Below are 12,834 nucleotides of genomic sequence, written 5' to 3' on the forward strand. Positions count from 1 at the left end.
GACATGATGCCCATGATATTTTGACTTTTATTACAATATAATCGGATTATTCCTGATTTTCGACTGACTTAAAAAAACGTTTATAATATTTAAACCGTAATGCTATTTAAATGACATTAATATTTAGATTTTTTTTTCTTAAAATTTGGAATTTACTCTTGTAAAATAGATTTTCCATAACTTGCAGGGTTGTATTTGTTTTTCTTGTTAAATTATTTTTCTATGATTTTATGTGCCAATAAAAAACAGCATGCTGCGGCCCCAAATGGTCCAGACCCCACCCCCACTTTAGACACCCCTGCACAAGCCCAATCTAATAAGTGTCAATAGCTCTTCCAAAATATTTTGAGAACAATTTTAGGAACAATAAATGCAATTAGTACAGTTTGAACCATAAAAGCAAATAGAATTAATTCATTCATTTTGTACCGCTTTTCCTCACGAGGGTCACGGGGGGTGCTGGAGCCTATTCCAGTTGTCTTCGGGCGAGAGGCGGGGTACACCCTGGACTGGTCGCCAGCCAATCACAGCCAATATTCATTTCAATTCATTGTGTTGAGTCATAGTTTGATACGTTCATTTAAAATACTTTATTGCTTTCATGCAAGAGTGCCATAAAAGACAGACATGACAGAAGATGCAAAAGTTATCTCTTTTCTCCCCCACCCCCTGTACAAATATACGGTTTGGATTCATAAATAGAAGCTGAAAAAAAGGTTCTGGAGCGGTTCCCATTGGGTGGTGTAGTTACAGCACTTTGCATGCATCAACAGCACAGTGCAAACAACATGTTCATGGTTTCCTTTGTAGCTCGTCGTGCAAAAACACATACAAACGACTCCTTTTTCAGTAGTAAAAGTAGCTGCTTTTAAAAGCTTCTACATTTGGGAGAAGCAAACTTTGTTTTTTTTTTTTGGTTTGGTTCTTAATACCTACAACTACAAATGCATAGTCATTGTGAGGCTCTGCGACCAATGTAAACATACTAGACAAAAGACTTTGCCGGGTTTTGGCACTTTGATAGGATAAATCGGTCTTCCTCTAATCTTTCACTACAAGTGGCTCGGTATCAAACTGCTGAGTTATGCTTTAGCCCTTTTCCAGCACCCATTAATACATACTTTTAAGATATTGTACCACAATAGGATCCTAGTCATCCGGGAAGAGGATAGTCGTCACAAAAAAACAAGACACCAGATTCAAATAAATAGGTGTTGAATTCACAAAGTATTCCCTCCCGCTCACAACAACAAAAATAGAACAAGTTTCATGGCTACCGTGTAACATAGCTGGCTCTTTTAGTGACAAAAAAACCGCAAACAACCAAAAAGGAGCCCTTTGCTCTCCCGGACAAACACTGACAAGTGTCAGAAGAGGGATCGTTTTGCAGTTCAGTCATCGGAAAAGAAAGAAAAAAAAGCTGATCAGACGTCGGCGTTCCGTTTAAACAAAAAGCCAAGACATGCAAAGCGATCCAAGAAAGGAGTTTTTCCCTTAGAGACTGGCACGATTTACTGCAGAATAAATACATTCTTTACATTGCATTGTACAAACGCCCTCCCATATAAGCAGAGAGGAAGGTTGCTCCCACAGTCCGTAAGGTTTTAAACCTCACAAATATTGAAAGGAAATTAAAATTAAAGACCCCAAACAAGAAAAAAAAAGGTCCCGCCTTGTAGCCCTTATTTCTTCTGCTTCTTGAAGATCTTGAAGGTGTGTTTCTTGCGGCTGGCTGTGGAATCCGTGTCCTCCCCCGTGGAGGCGCTGTCCTCTTCCATTGGACTCTTCTTGGAGGACAGCTGCGGGATACGGCTGTTGCCCTTTGCCCCTGCTTGACCCACTCCTCCAGTGGGCGACGGGGTTTCCGGTTCGGTGGAATTGGGGCTGAGGGAACGGGACGACTCCGCGGGGCTGTTGAGCTCGCCGAAGCCAGGCGAAACCTCCGTGCCGTACGCCCTCCTCATGAGGATGGGGCTGTCCGGGAGGTGGTCGCCGCCCTCGTGGACGCGGTTGCCGCCGTTTGGGGTGTATGCGTGAAGCGAGGTGGTTTCGTGGAGCGGCAGGCCGTGGAGGAGCGAGGAGGGCTTGATCAGGTGGGCCTTGGAACTGAAGGCAGACAGGCGGTCGCCCATTTGGGAGAGGGAAAGTGATGAGTCTGAATCCGAACGGTTTAGGTCCCTGTGTGGGGAAAACCCATGTCAGAGTCCAACAAATATAAGCTGAATGTTTGCAAACCACCGTTATGTACACGCTGGGGTGGGGTAGCGTCCGCACACTCAAACGCTATATTAGTTTGGCAGGAAAGGAAAACCAGGAAAACTGACAAAAATGGAACAGACCAGGAAGTTTGTAGTCACCAATTTTGCAAGGCTGTGTTTGCACTTTCAAATACTTCAATGCAGCTTGTGACTTTATGAATTACTGTGAAATTTTATTTTTTTGTGAAACAGATGAAAAAACAGTGTCTGTTTTAACTAAAACCGCCCAAACATTTGTAGGGTTTCATATTTTAATAGCAAGGATAGCATGCAAACAATGACAAAAGGGGGTAGGAATAAGTAACTGAACCATCACATTTAATAGTTTGTGCCCCCCCTGAACCCCCCTTTGGCAACAATAACTTCAACCAGACTCTTAGACGCCGAACCCTGAAGCTGCAGATCAGTCTGGCCACTCCAGAACCTGCATTTTGTTCTTCTGAAACCATTCTGAAGTTGATTTACTTCTGTGTTTTGGATCATTGTCTTGTTGCAGCATCCATCTTCTTTTTAGCTTCAACTGTCTCACAGACGGCTTCAGGTTTTTTTCCTGCAAAACATCCTGATAAACTTTTGAACGGCCACTCCTTGGGAGGGAATTAAGAGTTCCAAACTCTCTACATTTGTAGACAACTTCTCTGACTTTTAGAGATGGTTTTGTATCCTTTCCCGGCTTTATATAAATCAACAATTCTTGATCGGAAGGTCTTCAGACTGCTTTTTTGAGCGAACCATGGTGCACATCAGACAATGCTTCTCACCAAGACAACTGGGCACACACCTGACTTCAATTGTTTGGTAAAAAATTGGTTTCAATTGCTCTTTAAGTCTCCTTAGGCAGAGTCTGCATGCTATCCTCATTAAAATATGAAAACCTACAAATGTTTGGGCGGTTTTAGTTAAAGCAGACACTGTAGTGCTTGGTTACCGGTACATAATTCACCCCGGATTGATCGATAGGGGAGTGGGTGCCACCCGGAGGGGTGGGTGCGAGGGACAGGGGTTTCCCCCGCTTCTTCCTGTTGTGGTTTGCGAGACGGCGTTCGGGTCTCACGTAGCAAAGAGTGAAAGTTAATGTTTGTGAAGGGAATAAAGTTTTCTCCCAAATTCGACACTCCGCCTCAGACTCCAGTTCTTTGGCGCTTCAACACTACTTTTGTTTTTGTTTGTATTTTACTTCTATACTGTGATACGATGAACTGGAAAACACCATGCATAGCATGTTTGCATGCTATCATTAAAATATGAAAACCTATAAATGTTTGGGCGGTTTTAGTTAAAGCAGACACTGTTTTTTTCATCTGTGTGATATTTACAAAGATCAGATCACATTTGACGGTGATTTTATGCAGAAATTTGAGAAATTCCAAAAGCTTCAGATACTTTTTCATACCACTGTAAATGACAATAATAAAGTATCATTGTCCATATCGATATTTACACTTACATAACAGTTATTACTCCAACAACATCAGCAAGCTCCAAGTACGAACACAGCCAAAAAGTTGCACGCGTCAAAGTGAGTGACAGCCGGTGGTTAACGCGCATGCAACACGAGCTCAGAGGCGGCGGATACCCGAAACTGTCGCTACGCATGGAGCGCGCTTTGGAGACATCGGAGAAGGTGAAATCAGGAATGGGGTCCATGGGCTGGAAAGAAGGGTGATAAATGTGGGAGGAATGAGAGGCGACGGCGCCCCCCGCCGAGCAGGACGATTGCGGGCCCTGCAGACTGGCGCTACAGATGATGGAGGGGTGAGACACAGCGGAGGACAAAGAGGGCGGAGACAGACTCTCCAGGTGCCCGAAAGACTGGCTGCGGGATTCCCGGAAAGTGGAGCGACACCTTGATGGGTGTGAGCTTCCCTCCCCGTGTTGGCCCTCCAGCAAGGGACCCTCTACCAACCTCTGTGAGCTCATAGCCAGGTGGGGGTCAATGTGGCGTTGGCGCAGGGACATCATACTGGGAGCTGTGGGCACAAAGGCGACAATGTTATCGGAGATCACACATGCTGGTCCAAGGTCAGCGGAAAGACACTCCAAAAGTTGCTGGGACTGATTCAGTTCTTTTTTTTAAAATGGACTTCACAATAAAAGCCAATTGCGCAATCCCATCACTTGTCGTATCTTTGCTGATTTCAGGAGGAAGACACAAAAGGGAACTAGGACTCATATGCTAGCATTTTAATCAAATTTTTGCGAATTAAGTGCCGATGAGAAGCAAGGAAGTGCGCTCACGGTGACAAGGTTCAAGATTAAAAGGGTGTTTTTTTTTTTTTTTGTGGAAATAATAAAACGAGGTGTGAGTGGGTTGACAGGGGAAAACGCATCAATAAAATGGCCAACCGAGATAGTTCCACACAGGCTGACAGTCCGAGCCCACGGACCACAGGTCGCTGGCTCGGCGCTCCGACAGCCGGGTGCCGTCTGCGGTCACGGCGACGAGATGCGGCGGTGTAGGTGTGACAGGGTGAGGGAGGAAGAAAGTGGAGTGAGATAGTGATGGAGTGTCAATAATGATTAAAAGACTTACTATTGGAGCCATCATATCTTCTGTGTGATGGTTAAACGCCCGCCCCCCCAAAAAAGATGTCCGTATTTACTACATTGTTGCAGCAAATCACAAGAGCACAGGTCCGCTAAAAAAACTCCAGAACAAAACATTCTTTAAGAAATCTATATTTTGGTTTTGGACACATAAAAAAATCTTACGTCATTATAATGGATCGGTGTCCAAGTGTTTCCAGATGAGCTACAAACCAAAAGCAGCATTCAAAAGGACTGATGACAAAGTAATTGAATGTACATGATTGACAGATACCAAATGAAGCCTAACAAGGTCCAAAACCCTCATGAGGTCTGATGTTTGGGTTTCCCCAGCAGGCTCTTGGGGTGTTTAAGCGTCCGTTTGCTATTTCCCGTAGCAGACGGCCCCAAGGATTCGTACGAACTCTTACATGGCAGAGTCGCGGGCATGATGTCCTCGTCTAAGTCGTCCATGTCGTCGGTCACGATGAAGTGCTGCGGCGTGGCGGCTCGACCCCCAACGAAACTGGGGTCCAGGTTGAGAGCCGACGCAAGCGATGGAAGGCCCGGGTTGCTGACGACGGCGAGACCCGTGAGGATCTCGATCTGCTGCCAGCGGTGGAGCCTCTCTCGAAGGGCGGCCGTGACCTCGCCCAGCGCTTGTCTGAAGGAACACCCCCCCCCTCCATGAGTACCATGTTTTTGGTTTGTACAACCCATAATCTTACCGGAAGATGTTTCTACTATTTTGGAAGCCCTGTTTAACCCTCCTCTTTTTATATTTTAATGCATAAAATTAATCACATAACATTTGTTTACTGCATCAAGGCTTTTTCACTTAAATAAAAAACAAAACCAAAAAAAATATTTTTTACTACATTTTACAATGGTCTGGTTAAAATTATGACCACAGTATTGTACGGTTATAACAATATGACTATAAAGCAGGGGTCTCAAACTTGCGGCCCGCGGGCAAAATGTGGCCCGCCAGATGCTACTTTGAGGCCCCCACCTTGATACCAAAGCTGTGTGCACACTGGACACAATTAACATGATTTTGCCCCGCCCATACTGTTAACCTACCCTGTTACCCCGCCCTGTTTTGCTTTGGATTAGCATTGAAGCTAAAGGCTTATGACGCTGGGTACAAATAAATGCAGGAATAAAACAGAAAATCCACGTCAAGATAAAGCATCTCATCAAACATGTTGTTAAAGTTACGACGCTGCTCCCAGATGGAACTGAGTACGATGCTAACTTGCTAATTGGGTCAAATTATTAATTTATCCATTAATGTTCATGTTAAAGGTTAAATAACTGTTAATACTGTACATTTGAATCTGAAAAAAATAATTTCTCTACCAACTGTATGTGGTTTCTTACGTTTTTCTTATTTGCTGTTTTATTATTATTTTACTTATTTATTACTGATTGATTGATTTATTGTCTTTATTCTTAATTTGTTTATTTTTTTAATCTTATTTTGTGTATAGAAAAATAAAAATGAAGATATTTGAGAACAGTGGAATGTTTTATCAGATATTTTGGTGTGGAAAACCGGAACCAAAGTACTGAAAAAGTGTAGGGTATATATAGCAGAAGCAAAAGCATTGAAGATAGTTTTTTTATTGATTTTTTTTTCCAGTTTTTAATAAATACGTTTTGGGTTTGTTTTGTTTTTTTTGAAAACCTGATGCGGCCCGGCTTCACCCAGAACCTAGCTCTGGTGGCCCCCGGGTTAATTGAGTTTGAGACCCCTGTTTTAGTGTATTTTATAGCTGATTTAATACACGGGTCAAAACCGACCCGTTAACATGAGAGATGATACCAGAAAGCTAGGTTAACAGCATGTAAAGAATACTTCAAACTACAAGTACCTGTGACGTCTCAACTACTACATGACACTCCTCAGTATGATACAGTGCAATTGTACACCACTGCAAACCTCAATAGTATTCTATTGGGGGGTCCTGACTTACTTTGCTGCCAAAATTTTGTGGTCCACATCATCCAGGGACGAGCTGTGCGCCACATGGAACGTCCCAAACAGGGTGTTCCTCTTTTTCTTGATCTTCTCAGCCTGTGGAAGAGGGAAAAAAAGGGTTACGGCATCATAATAAAAAGATGAAGTGTTTCTCCCAATTGGTCACATGACTCCCCCGGTGCATACCCCCTCTTTAGCCACCAGGAGCTGGCGTTCTGCGTTCTGCTTCTTGATGTTGTAGTACTGAACCTCAACCTCATGTGTGAGTTGAAGCCACTTCTGGAGAGCCTCCGGAGGGGACCAGCTACTCCGCGATTCCAGTTCCTTCTCGGCTTTCTTCAGAGCCATGCGCACCTGAGACGGACGTAGAATGTGAGTTGAACACGGGAGAGGAAGTCATGTTTTTCATTTTCTTTGTGCTTCCAGAAAAGACCTGGAAGAGGGCTGTGCTGTGTTCCTGCCATGCTCCTAATACAACATACGTGGAATGGCAATACACTTATGGTAATGGTAATGGTTTTATTTCATTTGAACATGCATCAGATTCCAATTGAGTGCATCCTATAATCAGTTCCCAGTTCCACATGTCCAAAAGGAGTAGGAAGAAGCAAAGTTTATTAAATCCTACCCCTCCATCTGGTACTTTTACAATCAGTAACTGTTACATTTGTTCACTTCCTGCTTTCCTAATATAGTTTACATTTTTTGTTTTTTTTAAATCAATTAAAATAATTTGTATTAATTTTTATTTTATTGATTTTTATTATTATTGATTTTTTATTTTAAAAATTTTGTATTTTTTTTGTCACATACCGAAGTACGAGGTGATATGACCATGGGTACCATATAAACTGTAAAAATTAGTACTTTTACAACCAATAACCATTACATTTGTTCACTTCCTGCTTTCCTAATATAGTTTGTTTTTTTGTTTTTTATTAATTTAATTAATTATTATTTAATACATTTTTATTTTATTGATTTTTATTATTATTGTTTTTTTAATTTTTAAAGATTATTTTTTTATTTATTTTTTGTCACATACCGAAGTAGGAGGTGATATGACCATATAATGACATAATGGGTACCATAGTAACTGTAAAATGTAAAAATTTGTACTTTTACAATCAATAACCACTACATTTGTTCACTTCCTGCTTTCCTAACACAGTTTTTATTTTTATTTTATTTTTTTATTTATTATTTTTGTTTTTTATTTTATTGTATTTTTTTATTTTTTGTCACATACCAAATTGCATCGAGAAGTATGGGATGACATTTTTAGCTAATTGCTTATTTTTAGCCTTATGCATTATTTTAGCTGTTTGAAGATGAACTATATCAGCAAGTTGAAGTATTTGTGATTTTAGAAATAAGGAGTTAGTATGTTCTCTGTAGGCGGCATTATGAATTATCCTTACTGGCCTTTTTTGCAGTACATTTAGCCAGTGAAGATAGCTTTTATAGTCATTAGCCCATATTTCCACACAATAAGTAAGATATGGTAGAACCAGAGAGCAATAAAGAGTGTGGAGTGATTTCTGATTGAGAACAAATTTTGCTTTGTTTAATACTGAAATATTTGTTCACTTCCTGCTTTCCTATAATAATTGAAGTTATTTGTTTATTCTTATTTTTATTTTTCCTGAGATCATATTTCTCCTCTTACATTTGTTCACTTCCTGCTTTCCTAATATGGTTTTATTTTTATGTTATTTTTTTATTTATTATTTTTATGTTTTTTATTTTATTTTATTGGGGTTTTATTTCAAATTTTGCTTTGTTCAATATTGAAATATTTCTGGCCACCTTATGTTGTATATTTGTAATATGAGGTTTCCAGCTCATATTTTCATCTATTGTGATCCCCAGAAATGTATTTTCGGAGTGATTTCTGATTGAGAACAAGTTATGCTTGGCTTATTGTTTGACACCGTGAGCCACACTACAAAATGGAATACCTGCTCAAGCTCCTCTTCTGCGTACTTTTGGCGACTGAGTTCATTCTCCGTGCCCTCTCGGAGATCCCTCAGTCGTTGGGCTTCCTGCTTGGCTGTGCTGATCTCATCCCGCAGCTTCTGCTCCAGGTTGACCTTCTCCACCTCCACTGAGCGATGTTCCTCCTGGGCGATCTGAAGCCTGGGTGGACAAAACGGGGATGCTATGTTTTTGTTTTTTGTGCAAGTGTACCTAATAGTGTGCCGCGTGGGCATGGCTCGAACCATGACTTGCGTCAGCAGAAAGCATGACTGACGAGCATCTAGAGGAGCGAAGAGCTCAGTTCAGCTGCTGGGGCGCTCACAATAAAATGGTGTCGGACGGAGCGAAGCCAAGAATGGGAACAGCTGTTAGCGTACAATTATAGAACAGTACAGTGCGCTGTTCTATGCTTGTATACGTGTGTTTATACGTGGGTTTATTTTTAGACCGGAGCATGACTTTACAAAAGTCTTCCAGAGGAGGAGTTTATCGCCCATGACTTAATTACTTAGTGCTTAGTCACGCACAGGCCCTTTTGAAAAAAGACCTTGATTTGAGTCCAAGCTAATCGTAACGGTGCAATGTGCTTGTGACATTGAAGCGGGACGGTGGCAATACCGTGTTCTGTCACCGAGGAGCAGCATTCTCCTCCCGGTGAAGCACAGAATGGGAATGAAAGGCGATCCAGGCGGCCGTGGTGGAAAAATGAGGCTCGGTCGAGGCTGTCGACCGTGACCTCTCCTACACTTGCAGCTGAGCTTTGAAAGCACCACCGCAACGCCACAGAGAAGATTGTGACAACTGTGGACTCTTTCCGAGAAAAAGGTGATGAATAAGTGGTACTTTCTTGATACAGACTGCTGTGTTTATGAGATTGACTGCCAGAAAATGTGGCCCGCAAGCTCATTCATTGCATCACATGCGCCGTCCTTGTCGCCGGGCCCTTGACGCCACTGCTTTTTTTTTTCCACCACGTCTGTCTGCACACCAGTCCCAGTGTGGCTAAATTAGCGCCACAGCCCACATGTTAGGCGGTCATGCTTAACAGCATCTCCCAGCAGTGAATCAAGAGGGCCCGGGTCAAAGCGGCACTCTCAAAGGGCTCCCAGGAAATCCAGCTCCGGTCAAAAACCTCCTCCCGCTGTCTCCCTACAGGCCGGGCTACTTGATACCATCACAGGACGGGCTTGAAGGTATGGAAAGAAAGCAGCTGGCGGGGGGATCAGGATGAAAAGTGCAACCACAGACATATCTCACCGCCTCAGCTCAAAGACCAGTTCAACAAACGTCATTCCAACTTTGGTCCACTACACCTTTGTCACAAACTCACCAATTTCAACCCAATAATGCGCATGCACTATTGTCAGCAATATATCTATGTTATATATATATACACACACACACACACACATACACATATATATATATACACACATATATATATATATATACACACACACACACACACATATACATACACATATATGCACACACATACATACACATATACATATATATACACACACACATATACACTCACACACATGTGTTTATACACATATATACATATATACACACATACACACACACACATATACACATATATGTATACATAGACACACACACATATGTTTATACACATATATACACACACACACACACATACACATATGTTTATACACATATATATACACACACACACACATATACATATATATACATATACACATATATATACACACATATATACACACACATATTAATATATATATATATATATATATATATATACACACACATATACATATACACACACATTGATACATACACACATACACATATATACACACACACACATACACACACATATATACACACATATACACACACACACACATGTATATACACACAGATACATACACACACACACATATATATATATACACTATATACATACACACACACATATATACATACACACACACATATTTAGATATTGTCAGCAAATATAGAATGTGCATGGTGCACATTCTATATTTATATAGAGAGAGATTACAGGAAAAATTGTGTTTCTGTACTAAGAAAAAAATCCTAGCAGTGAATAAAACATTACCAACATTACATTACCAAGATGCCTTGAAAATTCCAGCAATTTAGGACTCATGAGAAGCAAGAAACTATGACAATATGTGACAAACTAGGACCATTATGACTAATTAAAGCAGCACAAGTACTGGATATGAATGCATGCACATATGTTTTTCATTCAAACTAAATTCCAAGACTGGACGAAGGAAAAACTGGCAATACGGAATTATTCCAACAAGTGGAAGAAAAACTCGAAGTCGGTATCACGTGATGTTGGTGTTTACGTTTTACTGGGCATGCCCCATTGACTATTCTGGTTGATTATAGCGACGCATGTAGACAAGAGATTGGAATATTCCTTTCCATGTATACCATTATTTCCGGAAAAGTCATTCGGAAAGAGAAAAACTCCTCATGTAAACATGGCTACTGTTGAGTGTCCGTGGTGTAAAGACTGCCAGAGTAATGTAATATCGGTCCGTGTGGCAACACCTACCTCGTTCCTCCTATAGACTCAGTGATGTTTTCCAATGTAAAAAAAAAAACGTGCCGTGGCTCAAAAAAGGTTGAAAAACACTGGTCTATCGCATCTAAAAGTCTAAAAGGTGAAAAGGAGCCATGCATGAGATCAACGTATTAGCCTATTAGCCTTGAAAGGAATAAGAAGAGACGGTGCACGCACTTGTAAGCACATTCTGATCATTCCCGGTCCTATTAGCAAGGCCAAGAATAGTCTTAGGCTTCAATCACCTACAACTCGGATGCTTCTGCTGCTTTTGCACAACCCTCAAAAAGGATCAAATCAGTGTTTTATCTTAAAAAAGGCACTGTTGGTCTACTCTGACTAGAGAAACATAATGAATCACTGAAGACTTATTTAAAAGCTGGAAATAATGATTACTGAAAATGCTAGTTTCATGGGCAAGTAAAAGCTACATTGTGTGAAAAGCTCATAGGGCAGGGGCCTCAAACTAGTGTCCTGCGGGCCACACTTGGCCCGCGGGCCGCGCCTTGATATGAAAGTTTAATGTTAGTGCGGCCCGCGCAAGTTTGATATGGATGCTGTATGGTATCATGTGCCCAGAAAAAATGATTACGTTTGATTAATGTTCATGTTAAAGGTTAAATAACTGTTAATAGTTATCCTCCCTATCCGTGTGGAAGTGGTAAGTTTTTGGCTATTTAAGTTGAAAGGAAATAACTTGAAGGCTACCGTTTAGGTCGCTAGCTCTCTAGTTTGCGAGTTAGCATGTGTCTCAAGACCCTGCAGTTGTGCAATATGTTGTAAATAAAAAGAGTATAAATGTGACTATAGTCGTGTTTTGTCATGTCTACAGGGCTCTAATAATGCTTTGTTCATTTTAATCTGAAAAAAATAATTTGGCTACCCACCAACTATATGTGGTTTCTTAAGTTTGTATTATTTGCCCTTTTATTATTATTATTATTATTATATTTATTTATTACTGATTGATTGATTTTCTTTATTCTTGATTTGTTTATTTATTTTTCATCTTATTTTGTGCAGAATAATAAAAAATAATATATTTGAGAACAGTGGAATGTTTTATCAGAGCTTTTATTGTAGAAAATCGGAACCAAAGCACTGAAAAATTTATAATTTTTATTATATTAATATATAACTTTAAATAAATAATATATAATAAATAATATTTTTAATATTAACATATTAAAATATATATTAACATATTAAAATATATATTAACATATTAAAATATATAATATATAATAAATTTATTTTAAATATTTTTCTGTTTTTTATAAATGCGTTTTTTTTGAAAACCTGATGCGGCCCAGTCTTGCCCAGACCCTAGCTCCAGTGGCCCCCAGGTAAATTGAGTTTGAGACCCCTGTCATAGGGTGTTCGTCAAGTTTGCTGCAAAAAGACAGCAACTGGTGATCAAAACCCTGTGACCATACATGGTGACAATATAAAACCGGTGACATCATACAAGTAGCCACTGTCTGTGCTAAAAT

The 12,834-nt window shown here is 40.4% G+C and overlaps 1 protein-coding gene across 4 annotated transcripts in view; it reads right to left on the reverse strand.

Annotated features, from left to right (window-relative positions):
- Positions 1-575: 575 nt before the first annotated feature.
- The window catches only part of LOC131134430 (stromal interaction molecule 1), a 30,933-nt gene continuing 18,674 nt past the window's right edge, over positions 576-12,834 (reverse strand). For 2 of the 4 annotated variants that reach the window (XM_078792664.1, XM_058079706.2), the window contains exons 8-14: positions 8,730-8,907; positions 6,955-7,122; positions 6,764-6,864; positions 5,216-5,448; positions 4,605-4,685; positions 4,165-4,228; positions 576-2,178 (exon numbers count right to left, since the gene is read on the reverse strand). In XM_078792664.1, the coding sequence (XP_078648790.1) occupies positions 1,683-2,178; positions 4,165-4,228; positions 4,605-4,685; positions 5,216-5,448; positions 6,764-6,864; positions 6,955-7,122; positions 8,730-8,907 (1,321 nt within the window). In that variant the 3' untranslated portion in view covers positions 576-1,682. The remainder of the gene's footprint in view (positions 2,179-4,164; positions 4,229-4,604; positions 4,686-5,215; positions 5,449-6,763; positions 6,865-6,954; positions 7,123-8,729; positions 8,908-12,834) is intronic. The other 2 variants (XM_078792665.1, XM_058079708.2) reach the window with 1 other exon arrangement.

The sequence above is a fragment of the Doryrhamphus excisus genome, linkage group LG8, assembly GCF_037039965.1.
Source record: "Doryrhamphus excisus strain RoL-2023G ecotype Guam linkage group LG8, RoL_Dexc_Guam_v1.1, whole genome shotgun sequence".
NCBI lineage: Eukaryota > Metazoa > Chordata > Actinopteri > Syngnathiformes > Syngnathidae > Doryrhamphus > Doryrhamphus excisus.